Raw genomic sequence first — 18015 nt, 5'->3', positions numbered from 1 at the left:
ACCCTCTGACTTCAAAGTAGCTAGTACTGCAGATGCACACCAGAGCACTTAAGTATTAGGTCTTTATTCCCAAGATGACTTTTAAGCAGCTGTGAGAGACCCTACAGGTCTATGAACATAGAAGCTTATGAATGGAGCAGGATCATTCCGGTCTCATCAGTAGGTGTGCCAAGTACAGCTCCCACCCTTCAGTCCAAGGCTGCTCCTATCCTTCTCTGAGCTCCCCACACACTTAAATGAGTTGCCCACGGAGGGTGAAGTACTTGTTCCCTTGAATGGTTGGACATGTAAAAATAAACCTTCCCAGGTCAGGCTTGAAGTTCCTTAATGACACAGACCTTCTTGCCTAGTTCAACACGCAGCCAACCCATCCCTCTAGTTCTGTGGCTCTCCAACAGTGCACACGGGAACCGCCTGGAGGGCATGCTGCGGCAGATACTGGGCCTCACCCTGACAAGTTCTGATCCGAGGTAGACCTGGAGAATCTGAGTGTTTGGTTTTTGCAGTGCTGGGGATGGAACCCAGGTCCTCGCACACACTAGGCAAGCGCTCTATCACAGATCATCTATTTCTAACAAGTTTCTCGGTGATACTGAGGCTGCTGGTCTGGGACCACTGACCTAGTTCAGCTTCTCCAAGGCTTTTGTGGACAAAGCTTGCTCAGAGTAGCTTCTCAGAGCTCCACTTCCCAGACTACCCTGTTTCCCCAAGTTCCTCAGAATTGGGACTGGGCTGACTGTAATGCGACAATGCTTAGTGAAATAAAACACCAAGACACCAGGATCTTGTTAGCTGGATATATTTCTTTTTTTCTTTTTTTCCTTTTTTTTTCTTTTTTTTTTTCTTTTTTTTGTCACAGAACACTGTTTGCAGTAGAGGAAACTGGCATTGCAGTCTGGTGGTATAATGGCTTGTTCACATAAACCAGTACATGTTCATCCTTTAGCGCAAAAAGCCCTAATGGCGCGTACCCTATTGAAATTCAGGACATCTCCAATATTTTCTCTCTCTGTTTTTCTTTGTCATTTTTTTTTTTTTAAATAAACACTTTCAAGGTTTGTCCAAAAGAAGGCCATATAGGTTCTTGGCTAGCGGAAGACAATTCAGAACAGCTGTTGCACACTTGGACTGTCACCTTCTCCAGGCTGGCAGTTGATATCTTATTTTTTTTCCAACTCATTTTTATTAAAAAAATAAAAAAATGCTCCAACTATCAGTTTTACAAAATCTCTAAGGGAAACACAAGAGCAAGGTGCTGAGGTAAAAAACACCTGAGGTAGCTTTTTTTTGTGTGTTTTTCTTGTTAAAAAAATCTGTAAATTTAACGCCCTGGGCCAACAACCTTGTGTAAATTGCTGTTTTCCTCCACTATTTTTTTTTTTTAAAAGAAAGAAATCATTTCGCTGAATGTTGATGGCTTATACACCAAAATGTAAAAAGACAAAATACATTCTTTCTTTATGGAATTTTTGTTTGGTTGACTGGTTTGGTGGGTTCCTGTTTTCCTCTTCCAAAATGCTAGGACAAGTACCATTGACTCTTGTTCTTTTGAGTAACCAAGTGTAAGTTGAGGCTGGTTTGTGTGTTTCACGTTTGTTCCTTTTGTGTGATGTGATACTCAGAGCACTGCTTTGCCTGGGGGGTGCGTAGATACAGGGGATCAGACAGTGGGATGAGGGAATTCGAAAGAGTGGGGATGGAGAAGGGGAGGGAGGGAAGGAAGGGGAGAGATAAACAGAGAGAGACAGAGAATTATATAGCAGTATGCAAAAAACCAGTTTAAAACCTGTGAAGCAGAGAGAAATGGGTGTGTGAGCTAGACAGGGATGAAGTGGGACAGAGTCCCCTCTTGAGACGGTATCCCTTCTGTTGACAGACACAGGTGATCCAGAACTGCCATGAGTGTCCTTCGACGGGATTTCTCTCCAGGTGAATTTTGTGTGGGTGGCCTCAAAGTTCCCTTCTATACCATTAGACCTCCCAAAGACTTTAAAGTCTAGAAAAGCCTGCTTTCTTTAAAAAAAAAGAAAACAAAATTATTAATTGAGTAAAAATTGGAGTTAGTTGAGTTATTTGATATATTATTTCTAAAATATATTAATGCTGCAGGCACCCTGCGTAACCCACAGGCCACATATCTTAACATCTTTCCCCTTCTAATATGTACACACATGTACAGAGACGATTTTCCACAAAAAAGTAACGGGTGTGAATTTTGCTTTGCTTTGAACACGTTCACCTATGTTAGTTCAACTAAAAGGGATAGCGTCGTGGGAGTGAGGGAGAGATCCGAGTGAGGGGAGGTGAATGGCTGGGAAGCCTGCAGAAGCTGGGGGAGGCAGGTGGGTGGCCAGCCGGTGGTTCTGGGGAAGCCAGCCTTCCCTGGGTCCCTCCTCAGCCCCAGATGCGCAGGGCCTCTGCAGGCCCTGGCTGCCTCCGCAGACTTCTCATTCCTCAGGATGGTCTTTGGTTTGCTCCCGATCTCTGGCTGTGTTTGGTCTCGTCTGTCAGGTGTTGGGAGGGCTACATTCATCCGTTGTTTGCTGGTGCCTGCGGGAGCCTCACTTGCTGCGCTGTGAGGCGACTCCCTGAGGGTATTTCTGCTCCTGCTGCTTCACCTGTTGTACAATTTCCCTGATCTTGCGCTGTGCAGTCTGCAGCAAGGGAAAGGAGGGGACAAGGGAAGAAAGGAACCCAGTTCTGAGGATGCACAGGAGGGGGAGGGTCTGGGACTTGGGGAAGGGTGGGATGCTCAGGTGTCACCTCCCTCAGACCCCTTATTCCAGGGCCTTTTCTCCCTGGAAGTGAATGGCAGAGACCCCCTACTTTCCACTCCAGGTCGCTGGGTGAAAGGTAGATGGGTGGAGCCCCAGCAGCTTCCAGTTGATGACCGTGGGCCAGGACACAGCATTAAGGAGCCAGTGATGGGGTCTCACGGAGGCCAGACAGCATCTGGATCCTACTGCATTCACCTAAGCTCTACTGGGGACCCACCCACCTTTCCTTGATACTACCCTGAGTCGCTGGAGCACTGAACACGAGCCCCAGTCTGACCCTCACCCACAGGGAGATGCCTGCAGAATGCACCACAGGAGCCTGGCTGTGCAGATGATGCATCCTGGTGTGCCGAGGGCCCAGGTGGGTACGGCCAGGGTTCTGACTACCGGAGACCCAGGCAGAAATCTGAGTGCACCAGGCAGGCTGCAGGGAGCACAGGCTGCTCGTCTCTGCTGGCTTAGGACAAGAACCAGGACTACTCTCTCCCAAAACCCAACCAGCAAAAGCATCTAGGAAAACTGGGCCACGTTTTGCTGCAGCACTGGCCTCTGCATATGAAAGGAAACCAGATGTGTGGAGGGCATGTGGGGATGAGGTGAGGAAGGAGAGAGCAGAAGGGACCCAAGAGCCCGGCATGGTAAGGATTTAACCTTTCACAGTGAGGCTCTGGCACCTGGCGGGGAGGGGGTTGCCTGGTATGCACCTCCTTGCAGACCAAGGCTGTGACTGAGGCCTGGGTGGGGAGGTGAGGCTGCCGAGACCCTGAGTCCGAGCCTCTTGGACTTGCTTCAACAGTTTCTGCCTGGGGACGGCAACAGTGAGAAGGTGTGGTACGAGGTCCCCGCCCCACCCTGCCCTGCCAGCATGACAGTCCCTGAAGACCAGGAGAAGCAGGAAGAGATTCCACTGTGTGTGTGTGTCTGGGGTGGGGTGGGGAGTGTCCCAGCCACCTGACAGGCCGCTTCTTAGGCAGAAAACTGGAGAGAGAGACTGGGCCCTCACAGCACAGGTACCTGGCTAGCAAAAAAATGCCCGATAATTCTGACGATCACTTCCTCGTTTTCATCTGGCGTTTGGTCTCGAGGCACGATGACTTCTGCGCTGGTTAGGTTCTGCAGTTCGTTCACCTGTGAAGGGAGACAAAGCAGTGGGCTGGGCAGCTCTCATCTCCCATCAAGGCCAACACTGAGGTCAGGAGGGAGAGGGAGGGGGCAGGGCAGGGCAAGGAGGCTGGAGATACCTCTCCTTCAGCCTAGGATACTCAGCTTCCCTGCCTGGCCACCTGAGGTCTGTGGATTTGGGCCCTTGGAGGCTCAGTGACAGAGAGGGAGTCTAACCCTGAGCCCATGGGCTGCTTGCAGGGCTGAATTCTCTATTTCTGGAATTCCCATCGGTGCAGCTCTGCACGCACAGTGAGCTGGCTATCCAGTTCTCCAGGTAAGGCCACTCTTCCGGGAACGCCCTCCTGGGTGCCCACCGAGCAGAGCAGTGACACCTCCTCTTGTCTGACTCGCTGAGGTAAACTCTTCATTCTCATCAGCTCCCACTCTGCACATGCCTCTCCATTTTCACTCCAGCTCCCAGGTCTGACTTTTGCTGCTCTGGGCCTTGGGCTGCTGCTTCTCCTTGCCAGCACTGACATCCCCTATCCCAGCCCCATCCCTGCATCTGGCTGCTGCTCCTGTGCCTCCCTGGTGCTGCTTTCCAAAGACACTGGTCACTTCCTGAGGAGCCATGCCCCTCCTCTGGCCCTTAGCATGATTCTGAACTCAGGCAGGTTAAATAAGTCTCAGTGGACAGTGTCTGGGGACACAAAGAATTCAGTGATTGGTTTTTACAAAAACCAAATAGGACATCCCAGGGCTTAGGATTCTACTTCCTGCTGGATTTGTTTTCTTGTCTCTTACATTCCAATTCTGCCTAGGCTCACTGTGTACACCCTGGGATGCTGACTGCATTCCTGGACACAGGAAGTGATGTGCAGACCATCCATGTAACTGGATTCTTTTGCATAAAGGTGACACTCAGTGTACCTAGAACTTGGTTTTGAATCCTCTGTAGGAATTTCTACATAAAGAACTTTGTAAAAACAGCAAACATACATTGGGCTGTAGACGCCTCCTCCCTAAGTCCTGCCACCAACACAGCCTCTTGTCAGCATGCACCCGGCTCTACTCTAAACTTCTCAGGGGCCATCTCCACACAGACAGATAAGACACATTCCAGAACATATGTGTGTCCAACAAACCACTGTGTTCATTCCTGCGAGCTTCAGAGTTAATGCTTTGGCACCTTCTTTCTTTTTCCTCCCCTCCCTTCCCCTCCCTTCCCTTCCCTGTGGTGCTGGGGAGGGAACCCAGGGCCTTCTACATATGAAGCACATGTGCAACCACCAAGCTACATCCCCAGCTCTTGCACTTTTCAAATTACTTTGTTATTGCCACCTTCAGACTGAAAATGTAGATACTTTTTTAAAAAAACGATTTCCTTCTTGTCCTCCTCGCTGTAGCTGAGCTAGCTCTGCTGTAGCAGATGGCTGTGTCTGGGAATCAGCCAGAAGATGGGAACCACAGGAGGGAGGCTGCACAACAGCAGACCCTGCAGGCCACTGGCCTGGAGTCCCAGCTGGTGATTTGCCAAGTAGGCTGGCAGACAGTCTGGGTGGAGCACTACCCCCTTTACTGCCTGCTATGTGTGGGTAAAAAGATAGCTTCCCTGTCTTTGGGGATGGAGCTGGGATGGTGGTACTGGGCATAGGAACCTGCTATTTCTGGTGCTAGGCTCTGCACTGTGGAATTAGGTCCCAAGTTCTGGACGAATACTGAGATTCTCATGTGCGAAGTGGCTCAGATGCCAGGAGACCCTTAGTTTGTATCCTGGGACCTGTCCATATATTGAGAGGGAGTGGCCATGGGGATCTGAGGGACTTGGACAGGGCCAGGGCAGATAGTTCAACCAGGTGATGGAGTGAACCAAAGCAGACTTACGGTCTTGCCACCTTTGCCAATCACACGGCCAGCTGTAGAAGAGGGCACTCTGATGTGGGCTTCCAGCTTCACCTCTTCTTTGGGGTTAAAGAAATTTTCTTCTTTCAGTTTCCCAAAGATTCGTCCCTGGGCCTGAGAGCAAAATGTGACTGGTGACTGAGTCAGCAGATGTTCAAGCTGCTCTATCCTTGCTGCTGTGGGAACTGCAGAATCCAGTGACAGGACATGCTGTCACTGCCCCCACTCTGGCCAGACATGCGTGGCTCAGCCCTCACAGGCTGTTTCCTGTGCCTTCTATGCTGGCCACCGTGCTGTGAAGTCTGTGCCCCAGCACGCTCTTGTCTTTGTGGTTGCAGGTGACCCCCTCCTCTAGAAGTGCCGTGTGTGTCTGAGCTGGAGGTACTGGCGAGGGGCCAGAACTGTGTCTCATTTCCATATTCTTAGCACCTAATTATTAGTTGGTTGATTGAATCTGTCAGTGCATTCTTCTTTCTTCTTGGTTGGACTGGGGAGTATATAACTCAGGGTATTCTTAACTCCCTCCTGCCATGTGCCATGCTATGTGCAATTATTATGGAATGGAGGCGGATGAGGTGAAGGTGGTGGAGAGTCCATGAGCCTGAGGTTGCCTTGTTTTTGGCAGGGGAGGGTGCTGGGTATAGAACCCAGAGCCTCATGCAGGTTAGGCAAGCACTCTACCACCGGGCTACCACATCCTGCATCCCCAGCTCTTTAATTTTTTTTTTTTTTTTAATGTTGAGTCAGGGTCCCCCTACATTGCTGAGGCTGGCCTTGAAGCTGCAATTCCCTGCCTCAGCCTCCTGAGTAGCTGGATTGCAGGTGTGTGCCACCATACTTGGTTTGCGTTGCTTTTTGATATCTCACTCCAAAGTCAATGTAGCCAAGAGAGAGGTCAGTATTTTTTTTTTTTAACTTAAAAAAATTTGAGATCTAATTCACATAATCTAAAACTCATCATTTCAAAGTGTACATTTCAGTGGTCACTCTGTTGTGTGAACACCACCACAATCTATCCAGAAAATTTCTAACCCATTTCCAAGTTAAAACCCCATACTTACTAGCAGTTGGTTCTGATTCCTTCCTACCCCTATTTGCTGACAACCATTAATTTACTTTGTCTCTGAATTTGTTTACTCTGTGCATTTCATATAAATGGAACCCTATCCTATGTGCCCTCATTTCTGCCTTCTTTCACTCAGCAAACTGTTTCTAGGTTCAACCCAGTTCCTGGCATGCTTGGTTGAATAATATTCTATTGTATGGACATATCACATTCTGTCTACTTGCAAGTCAAAGGGCTGTTGTTTTGAATGGTTCTCACCTGTTAACTTTATCCTCTCAAATTTTATGTATATTAAAATTATAGTAGGGTTGTACTTTTATAAATTAAGATGTGTTTCGGACTTTTAGAAAACCCATTTTCCTAGAGGAAAAAAAAAGGCCAAACGAAAATAACACCATGCACCTCACCAAAGAGCTTCCATATACCACACTTTTTCCCTAGCTCCCATGTTAATGTCCAGGGTTTGAAGGTGGGTAAAGACCAAATGAGCTGAGACAGCCATCCTCAAAACCATGGCTGAGGAATCAGACATGCTGGAGGAGTTGCCCTGGATGGGGCTCGGCTTGATGACCTACTTTTCCATGGAGAGAAGGGAAGGAGGTCTTCCCAGCAAAGGGAAAGGTGCAACAGAGGGAACAGCTGATAAGTGTCAAAGGGTGAGCCTGAGGCCCAGGAGACCCATGGCAGTCAAACAGATGGGGAGTCTCCAAAGAACCCTGTGCCCACAGTCTGCAGGACACTGACCTTAAACTGCGCTTCTGGTGGTCCGGTGATGATGACCATCCTTTCACTGACGTCTGGGCCTTCTGCTGGGGCAATCTGCAGGTCATAAGGAAAGAAGACAATACTAATGTCAAGCCCCTCCTACTTGTCCAAGTGGGAGGCCTGCACACTACATTATGAAGATGGCAGGGCTTCTGCCTTTGCACCTGCTACCTTGACACCATGCTGCCTCCACCCAGGATCTTAGAAAGTTATGGCCATAATGCTCAGTATCAAGTTTGGGTATGTGGTGACCAAGCGAGAGCCTGAAGCAGGTGAACAGTCTCTGCCTTTCTTTGTCCTAAGCCCCAAAAGTGACTGGCCTCCTTTCACAAAGCCATGTCCTAGGAAATAACTGGAAAGTCAATAGCTTTAGGAATGGAGGTCTGTCAACCCTCGCAGGGTCTAGAGAGAAGGGTGAGTTCACTGAGGCATTAAATTGAAACCCAGTTTGTAGGAACAGTCATCCCGGTTCTAATTCCCAGCTCCATACGCAGTTAGCTCTAAGTGAACTGAGTTAGAGCAGGTATGGCAGGTAGTGCCTCCTTCTGGCAAATCAATCATAAGTATGACGGCACCAGAGCAGGGACGAGGACACCGTGGTTCCAGTCCTGGATCTGCAAACTCCTCCCCTTCCTCACCTGTGGAAGGTGGACATAAGCTCAGACCTCCAAACTCCCAAGACTTTTTGTGAGTCTGAGCGCTTCTGTCATACAAACAACGGACCCAGAATGCTTTTTTTGTTAGAAGACTATCACATATTTTTTCCCCCCTGCACATTATGCCTTATTCCAAAAAACTTTAAAGTAGTTTAAAAAAATACAAAATTCAGCCAGGTGCAGTGGGTAGCACCTGTAGTTCCAGTTACTCAGGAAGCTGAGGTAGAAGGATCACCTCAGCCCAGGAGTTTCAGAGCCACCTGAGCAATAAAGCAAGATGCTGTCTCCAAAACAAAACAAACACAAAATTAAAACTCAGTTAGCAAATTATAGTAAATTTTTTTTTTCCCTGAAATAATTATTTTATTAAATTAGAAAAGTGGGCATATTTTTGCTATTAAATTCGTCAATCTCTTTTTTAAAATTTTTAGTTGTAGATGGACACAATGCCTTTATTTTATTTATTTATTTATTTATATGTGGTGTTGAGGATTAAACCCAGTGCCTCACACATGCCAGGCAAGTGCTCTCTACCACTGAGCTACAGCCCCAGCCCCAACAATCTCTTTAAATGAATCATCCCACTTATCTAGTGTTCATATGGAGTAACCACATGCTAGTGACCAACTTCTCTTGACTTTTCAGTACAATCCAGAAATTCTTTATCATTTAACTTTATTTTTTTTTTCTTTTTTTTTTTATTGTAAACAAATGGGATACATGTTGTTTCTCTGTTTGTACATGGCGTAAAGGCATACCATTTGTGTAATCATAAATTTACATAGAGCAATGTTGTTTGATTCATTCTGTTATTTTTTCCCTTCCCCCCACCCCTCCCACCCCTCTTTACCCTCTATACAGTAGTTCCTTGCCCCCCTCCCTAACCCTAACTCTAACCCTTCCCTCCCCCCTATAGTAAAATTAATTACAAAGGAAACACGGTCAGTTACAGGGTTGCAGTATAAAGCAAAACCAGTGGCTCGGGGGAGGTGCCATTTCTAAGACTGAGCCATGAGACACCTCTGCTTGGAAAGGAATGGGTTCACCATCAGAGCTGGGTTCCGCATGCACCAGCTCTGGACCACTGAGTCTGTCTTAGCCTCTCCAGGAAGACCTCCACCTCCACAGCTGATTTTGTTTCTCTTGATAAACATGCTGAGCCAGGTGCCTCCCGTGGGCCTCAGGGTGGAGTGCGCCCTCCCAGCTTCCTTCTGAACCCATATTCAAGGCATGCTCTGATCCCACCCTGCTCTGGGAGGAGGGACACCCTTCAAATCTCTGGCATGGATTACTTTGTGCCATGAGGATGAATGTGACACACAGGTGACCAACACTGAGCTTCTTGGGGTTTTAACTCTTGATAGCCACTTCTTGGCAGTGGCCTCAGCATGTACCCCAGTCAGTCCTAGGGGTAAGGCCACACACCTACACTAGCCCTGCGACCCTTGGCAGGAAGCCCTGCCTCTACTTTGAGATCCACAGCTGGCATTAAACCTGGGTTTTATCTCAATGGATAAATTAGAGACCAGATCACAGTCACATTGATTCCCACCTTCTACCAACCCAAACCAAAAAGGGCTGAAGGCTGATTCATGATTCATGCTGACCCGTCTGTTCTGTGGTCACAGTCTACTTCTTAGTGACTCGTGGCTGCTTTGCTCAGGTTCTGAAACTCCTGATGGCCCTACTGCCCAGTATTCACCAGCCCAGAACAGATATCTAGAAGCTACCCATGTTCTCTAGCAGTTTCAGAATGGTATTCCGCAGGCTCACTCCCTCTGGAGGGCAAGAAAGACTCTGTCTTATGGCTGAAGGAAACAGAACCTAGAGATGCAATGGGACTGCCAAGATCATCGAGTGAGCAGGGGCTGGTACAAGGATCAGTAATCAGTGTCCTTGGCTAACACTGTCACCCACATTTTTGTGACATTCAAAAGCTGACCAGATGCTTTGCAGGAAAGGCAGGTGAAGGGAGCTGAACCAGAGTGTCTCCCAGACTCAGCTTGGACCCCTCCCCTCCCAGCATTCTGCTCCCATGCACGAGTGCAGAGTCCTATACCTGCCCCAGCAATGTCAAAAGGGCCCCCACTTACAGCCTCTGAAGGCTGCCAAAGCAGAAACTAGGGGACCTGTGGAGTTAGTGAGACCATCTATCTTACTCAGGAGCCAAATGCATTCAGAGACCTTTCAAGATAAAGGGAGTCTAGTAAAAACCAGACTGATTTTTAAATTTCACAAATGCTTGGTTTTCTTCCCTTCTTTTTAATGTTATAGAGAGAGGCAGGTGTGGGAAGGAAAAGGTTGTTGTCCCCGCATGAAAAATTGTCCCCTAATAGCCAGGCACAGTTGTACCTGCCTGTAATCCCACAGACTAGGGAGGCTGAGGCAGAAAGATCAGAAGTCAGCAACTTACTGAGACCCTGTCTCAAAATAAAAAGGGATGGGGATGTAGCTCAGGGGCAGAGGACCTCTGGTTTTAATTCCCGTACAACACTCCCCTCCAAAAAAAACACAAACAAACAAACAAAAATACTATTGCCTGTCCTAACCTCCTGATGCAGCCCTGCTGTCTTCAGCACGGAGGCCATGGGCAAAGTCACAAGTCACCATTCAACTTTGCTTGGACATAGAACTAGAAAAATGCTGTAGGGTAAAATCCAAAGAACTGATCCCCCCACCCTCTCATTTCCCTAGAGGTCCTGCTGGGAACAATTCTGAAAGAGCAGTAAGGTTGCTGTGTGGGGCAAGCACTGGACCAGGTATAGGATAACTAGAGCAAATCACATCCTTTACCTCTGTGGCCTTAGACAAGTCAGTGGAACTCTGGGCCCCATTCCTCACGGGCAACAGTAAATGCAGAGGTCCTGCTGTGGTGGACCCCAGTAGGCACTCTATATTCTAGAGGTCAGTGGGATTTGTATCTAAGCACCAGTCCTGCCACTTACGTGCCTTGACCAAGTCACTCTACTCTGCATCTCTTTTCTCATCTGAATAAAGGGGGGAGTTGATGAGATGTCCTTCAAGTCCCTTTAGTTGAAACTCATTCCAACCTCTGCATGGCGCCTCAGACCAGGCACTGAACACTAGGAAAGGCCCTCAGGGTGCGGCCAGCCACTCCGTTCTCTTCTATATTTTCCCCATCCCACCCACAGGTGACCAGCATCTGCCTGTCAGCACCTGGGTGAGGATCTCTCTTGTGGCAAGCCACTGGAGACAGAGGCCCTGTGTACCTCACCTCTCTTTACATCTCAGGGGTCTCATTCAGTCTGGATATGGGTTTGTAACTACAGGTGAGGTAAATGAGGCTTGAGAGGGGAACCAGTTAACTAAGATAAAATTCCTGGTCTCACTGCAAGCCTTATTCCGCACTACCCAGAACGTTTGTTTTTGTTTTCTCTCCAGCACACTTGCTGTGGGAGAAAATCCAGCTCTTCTTGGGGAGAAAGTGTAAGCATTCTTTCTCTCCAAGTCATGAGACTTCTTGTTCGGAATTCCGGGTTGTCTCATGGTAGCAAATTATTTTCCGTAACAACGGAAACTCTGTTTCCCAAAGTGTTTTCATGAGGCTTGGGACACGCTCAGCATTCTGCCCGTGAGTCAGAGCTGATAGCTGGGCTTGGAGCAGGACCAGGGTCGAATAATCCTTCCCTTTCAGCTTCTCTGACCACTCGGGCAGGCAGGATGTGGGTCTATAACTGCAGCCATGGCTGCACTCACAACCATTTCCAGTAAGGAACTAAGGGGCTCTCTGCTCAGTTCCAGCTTCATATCAGGTCATGTCATCAGCTTTTGTTTATCTATGATTTCATCATTGCTTTTTAGAGTTTTTTTCATTCAAATTATTTTCTCATAACTTAAAGGTCTTTGAAGTGCAGACTAATAAAAGTACCAAGGCACTGACAGATCCTAAATACTTATGTGTGCCTTTGAGTCTATTCCCTTAGCCTGGGAACAACCTTCAACCTTTATCTTCTTGAGAGGACAATGAAAATCCAAAGAGGATCGAGCTGGTTTGTACTAATACATATATATTTTTTTCTAATTTGATTGTTAGTTTAGTTGAAGAGGAAAGATGAGAGCAGATGGGAATAGTCTTTGAAGCAAAATTTCCAAATCTTGGCATTCTGTCTCTGGATGGTATAAGAGTTGCCTGGAACTGGCGACAGGAAGGAGGGACATGGGGACAAGCAGCCTTACCTTAATGGAAGCTCCAGCAAATCGAGCCAGCTGTTTGATGTGTGCCCCTTTCTTCCCAATGATGGCACCCACAGCCTGGGTTGGGATGAAGAGATTCACAATCTCCTGCTCTGGATACTGAAAAGGCAAGATAAGACAGCAGACATTCCAACAGGGCTCTCCCTCAGGCACTCAATAGTTACCAAGCACCTTCTATGAGCCCCAATGTGTGAAAAGGCCCCCGCTACTCAAGGAAAAGGCCAAAATGGCACACTGGGATCCTTCTGTGGCCTGGGGCTCTGCAGTTGAGAAGCCCGAGGACTGAACAGAACCCAGGCAGGATGAATTGCAGTCGATGTGCAAGCTGCTCCTGAGCATCTGAATTGGTTGGATGTGAACGGCTGTCTGTTCACAGGTTTTCTGTCCCATGTGAACCTGATAGGTATTTCTTCTTTGTCTTCATCCAGGAAATCAAAACAGTTATTAAAGGACAGAGCCCTGGGGCACTCTGGTAGGGGGAACTGAAAACTGCCTAGCCTGTTGTACAGCCAGGAGCAATTTCACAAAGCAACTAAACCTTCCCTGACCAGGCTGCATGGTGATTGCTAGGGAAATAGGGAAGTCACCCCTCTGGGAACCCTGTGGTATAGAGAAGGCTCTTAGGCAGGGCTGCCGGGGGTCCCTGATATAGGGATATGTGGGATTGACAATTGCATTTGCTAGACTTTAGTCAAAGATCTTTGAAGCTCTTCATTAACCCAACACTGCCTCCTGATCGACCTCTGGACTGCTTATTGGTGGTAGGGTGTAAAGGCACCAGTAGGAGCCAGGCAGCTTTGTATGCTTATGTTGTGACATATGGTACTCCCAGATGGCCTAGAACCACAGCAGACAGCATTCACACTGTGAACATCCACTGGCCAGTCAATCAGGGGCTGTATGGGTCAGCTCTAGGCACAGGAAGGGTGGCAGCTGGGCAGAACTGAGGGGCACTTACAGAATGATGATGTGGGAACGGGCTGAACTGGTGATGGGGGTACAGGCTGGAGAAGTATCCGGAGTGTGTCTGCAGCAGGAAGGAAATAGTCATTCAGTGAGAGGGTCCCCCAGAGACAGCCATGTTACTCATGTATGCAGGATCTGTCCCATGCAACCCAGGCTGTACACCATCAGTCAACCCCACTGCCATGTCTGCACACCTGTCCCTTTGTGTCTCTCCTCCAATTTCCCTCCTTGGACCATGCAATGCTTGGCAAGATACTTCCTGGTCAGAGTAGCCCTCTGGGCTAAATGTTTATCATTTTAAACCAAGTCATGCTTCAGGTTTGGTAGGAGGTTAGCATGGGAGCATTCTCTCTCTCTCTCTTTCATGAGCGCACGCGCGCACGCGCGCACACACACACACACACACACACACACACACACACACACACACAACACCTGCCTTTGGGTAGACAGACAAGGCCAGTGGCTTCTATTTTCTGGGGAATTATGAGTTGTGGATTGCGAGGAACAGAGAGTACTGGGACAATATCCAAGAGTCATTCAAACCAAGCAAATGTGCTCCTGGGAAGACAGATCAGTTAGCTCCATCAGAGGATTTCAGAAGGAACTGAGAGATCGAGAGAAGAGAGAGTGTAAAAAGGGAGGAAGAAAATGGATGAGTAAACATATTGTGTGTGAATGTGGGAAGAGGGAAGCAGGGAACAGGAGGGAAGATGTGGACAGAAGAAAATAGAGCTATTAGGAAAACCAACATTTAAAAGTAGTTGCTTTTTGATTGAAAACCTACTATATATCAGGTACTACCATAGATATTTTATATCTACTTATAAGCCCTCAATCTCCACAATAGTTCTGCAAGACAAGAACATCTCTGATTTTACATATTCTTTGGGCAGGGCATTGACCAGAGTCATCAAAGTCTAGTTAACTGTGCTTTATATAAGGCCAAGTAAACACTGGTATTACTAATACAGCAAATGAGGTGATTAGCTCTGGGCACTATGGCCCACCTGCCCTGCATGATGCCCCCAGGAAAAAGGTTCCCGCAATGTCAGATATGGATGGAACCTGGGGTTAGGGAATCCAGCTTTCATTTGGGGGTCCCTGGGAAAATCTCATGGTGATGTGCATGGACTGACTCTCCTTAATTTCCAGCTGGACTCAGTTCTCAGTTCCAACTTTACCTCATGACCCCTTAGAGAAAATGAAACTTCCTCCTGGTCCTCCCACCTCAGCCACCTGAGTATCTGGAGTTACAGGTGTGTGCCACCTGTAATTAAAGGTGTCCTCCTTTTGAGCTCAGAGAGAAGGCCAAGATGTCAGCAACATGAGGTGCTGTTCCCAAGGTGCCAGCGGCACCTGTGACCTGGTGGCTGTCAATGCAAGCCTTGCTTTGACTTGAAAGAGGCTGCAGTGCTGCCTCCTGGCCACAAGAGAGTGCTACAAGATCAGCAGTCCAGGGCAGCCTCGCGCTCTGAAGGAAGGCAGGTGAAGAAGTCGGCCGCTTTCTTGAGGATTCCCTGGGAAACACACCAGTTCCAGACCCTTCTCTGTGTAGGTTCCTGTCCAGGGAAGGAGTTCCTTCAGCTTTCTTCCCAAAGCTCTATTTTGGGGAAAGGGTACTTCTATGCTCCTCTCACCTACAGTGTTGTTCCTTTAGCTCTCATAGCAGAAATAATTACTTTGAATTGTGATCTGCTTTTTCCTTTCAAAACCTGTGTGAGGCCAAGAATAGATAAGTGATAGTGTGGCTCCTATTCTGGGTTCAAATACTCCTAACAAAAACAACATCAAATTTAGATCTACCACTTGGGGGAAGGAAAGATTTTTTTTAGTGTTTTTTTAATTAGCTGTAAAAGAATAAGAAGGACAAATTCCCTTTTATTTATGAGTCACAGCTGCAAGATTGTCATAAGGAAAGAATCCTGAGCTCAGCAATCAGGCGCTCATTTCTAGCTGAGGCTGACATTGGCCCCTGTGTACACAAGATGGTTTTGAGTCAGAAGACCTGAGTCTGAATCACTAGTTCAGTTGGGATGATTTATTAAACTTATCTAAGGCTCATCCACAAATCAATTACATTTAATTTTATTTTTTCAGTTCTGGTGACTGAACCCAGGGTCTTGCACATGCTAGGCCAAGTGCTCTACCACTGAGCTACACCCTCGGTCCAATTAAAATAATATCTAGATCTCTGTATTATAGTGAGGGTTCATTCAATTGTTTATTCATTCACTCAAAAACGATCTGAGTACCTACTATGTGGGAGGCACTGTTCTAAGTGCTGTAGACACAGTTAAGACAGAAAAGGTTACTGCTACCTGGGGACTTCTGTTCTACTGGAGAGATAGACACAATCGGTACCTTCAGATGGACAGAACAAAGTGAGGACAGGCAGTTGGGGAGCTGAGGGGTAGAGTGGAAACTCCAGCTGTAGCAGTCTGAGAAAGTTAGCTCTTGGCTTTAGAGCTGCAGAGGAGAAGGAGCCCTGTGCAAAGTCCTCTGGGGATGGGGCCGGGGGCTTAGCATTTGAGAGGACCTGGGTGTGATGCCCAATGCATGCATCAAAAAGTCCTGGGGTGGGAACTTACTGAGCAGGGTTCTTAGAGGTCTAGAGCCAGGACAGGAGTTGGCCTGTTTGAAAATCAGGCCAGTAGGTGAAAACAAGAGAGTTCAGTAAGATGTGAGGGGGATGCAGGCAACATGACATCATGCAGGGCCTTGTGGACCTCATTTAGATATGGACTTGACCCCAAGTATACTAAATGTTCCCAAAGGGTGTTACATGACCTCCAAAGAGGTCATGGGAATGAAAGAATCAATCACCAGACATGCATGGGCTGCATTAATGAGTGTATTTATTTATAATGAAATGCATGTCTTCTCAGAGCCCACTTTCTATTTTCCATCTACCCAAGTTTGTAAAGAATCTAGCCTCAAATGAAAGGGGGCTTTCAAACTTGCTTCCTTATGATGATCAGAAAGTCACCTGCCAACAACTTGAAGAAAGCAGGTTGCAGTGCACTGCCCCAGTAGTAGGTCAGGAATCTGAGACAGGTGGACTCACTGTCTCAGTTATTATATGTGGGAGAAACTATATATATTTTTTGGTACCAGGGATTGAACTCAGGGGCACTCGGCCACTGAGCCACATCCCCAGTCCTTTTTATATTTTATTTAGAGATGGGATCTTGCTCAGTTGCTTAGGGCCTCACTTTTGCTGAGGCTGTCTTTGAACTCGAAATCCTCTTGCATCAGCCTCCCAAGCTGCTGGGATTATAGGCGTGACCCACTGCACCCAGTGAGTGTGTGCAGAGGAGGAAAAAGTGATGTTCTGGTGAAGGTGCCTATCCTGGTGTGTCTCACCCCTGCCAACCAAGGGGCAGTAGCAGGGGATCGATATGAACCACAGGCTTATTTCAGGCTCACTCTGCTTTTCCTCTGACTTTGACTATGTTGGAGGGTGGGTGGAGGGAAGAGCATATATCAAACAAATTTGTGAAACAAGGGAGTTATCACCAACTGGGCCTCCTCTCCTGGCAGAACTGCAGGGTCCAAGTTACACATCAGACCAGCTGATAGATGATACAGGTGATCCGCTGAAGCATGAGGAAATGAGGGGCAGGAAGAGTGAAGAGTGGGAAGGGGCAGTGCAGAGGGCAAGGGCTTCTGCAAAGATGAGAGGGGCTCCTCCTGGGAACCAGGGACCGAGGCCTGGAGAAGAGCAAGGACATGGCTACAGGGGTTGGCGTGGACACAACTTTCCAAGATCAGGAGGGTGAACTTTCTATCCCCTACTGTCAGAGTGCTGTTCATGGCAGCTTTTATCCACCTCTGTGTGTTCTCTTAAGATAACCTCAGAAACTGGTGGGATAGCCAGAGTGTGGAAGCAAGATCTGAACACAGATCTCTGTGTCTGACTGTGGTCTAAGATCTCAACCATTATACCTGACACTGTGCATGTCTAGAACATTCTGAACTCATTGGTTTAGGTGGAGCTGGGGAAGCATGTTATGAAAGAGCTCCCCTAAGCATTCATGAATAAGCTCTATGCAAGTTTATTTAAACATAAGAATGGGGAGAACATTTTTTAAAAAATTCTGATTTGATTTCCTCGTGAGGTTCAAGAGGCTAGCACTTTGGTAAAACATGGGAACACTGCCATGAGAAAAAGAGTGATGGTTGGTTAAGTCAAAGCTCAAGAGAGGACAGACACATAGTAAAGTGGGTGCTGCTGCAAGCCCACGAGTGCTTCAGAAACTTAACTCGGGCAAAACAAAACCAGACAGAGGGATTGGATGGCCAAGGAGAGGGAGGTTCACTATCTATGAGGTGGGAACTCCGGGAGGAGAAAACAGGGATGGAGAAGAAGCAAGTCTAAAATTAATTACTGTAGAGAAGGAAAAGATTTTCCTGAGCCAAAGAAAAACTTGAATCTTCAGATCAGAGTGATCACATTCAGGTTTCTGAATTCCAAAGGGAAAAGCAAAGTACTATAGAAGGCCAGAAACTTACAAGGGAAAAAATTACCTACAAAAGAATCAGGCTGGGCTGGGGAGATAGC

General features: G+C 47.5%; 1 protein-coding gene across 3 annotated transcripts in view; it reads right to left on the bottom strand.

The window, feature by feature from the left end:
• Window positions 1-801: 801 nt before the first annotated feature.
• The window catches only part of IGF2BP2 (insulin like growth factor 2 mRNA binding protein 2), a 157361-nt gene continuing 140147 nt past the window's right edge, over window positions 802-18015 (bottom strand). For all 3 annotated transcript variants that reach the window (XM_079100617.1, XM_079100619.1, XM_079100618.1), the window contains 6 exons: window positions 13444-13512; window positions 12468-12584; window positions 7594-7668; window positions 5766-5897; window positions 3792-3905; window positions 802-2654 (listed from right to left, as the gene is read on the bottom strand). In XM_079100617.1, coding sequence (XP_078956743.1) covers window positions 2562-2654; window positions 3792-3905; window positions 5766-5897; window positions 7594-7668; window positions 12468-12584; window positions 13444-13512 — 600 coding nt within the window. In that variant the 3' untranslated portion in view covers window positions 802-2561. The remainder of the gene's footprint in view (window positions 2655-3791; window positions 3906-5765; window positions 5898-7593; window positions 7669-12467; window positions 12585-13443; window positions 13513-18015) is intronic.

This window comes from Sciurus vulgaris, assembly GCF_902686455.1.
Source record: "Sciurus vulgaris genome assembly, chromosome: 10".
Lineage (NCBI taxonomy): Eukaryota > Metazoa > Chordata > Mammalia > Rodentia > Sciuridae > Sciurus > Sciurus vulgaris.
Note: the sequence above shows the minus strand (reverse complement) of the source record. Positions and strands in the feature narration are given on the sequence as shown.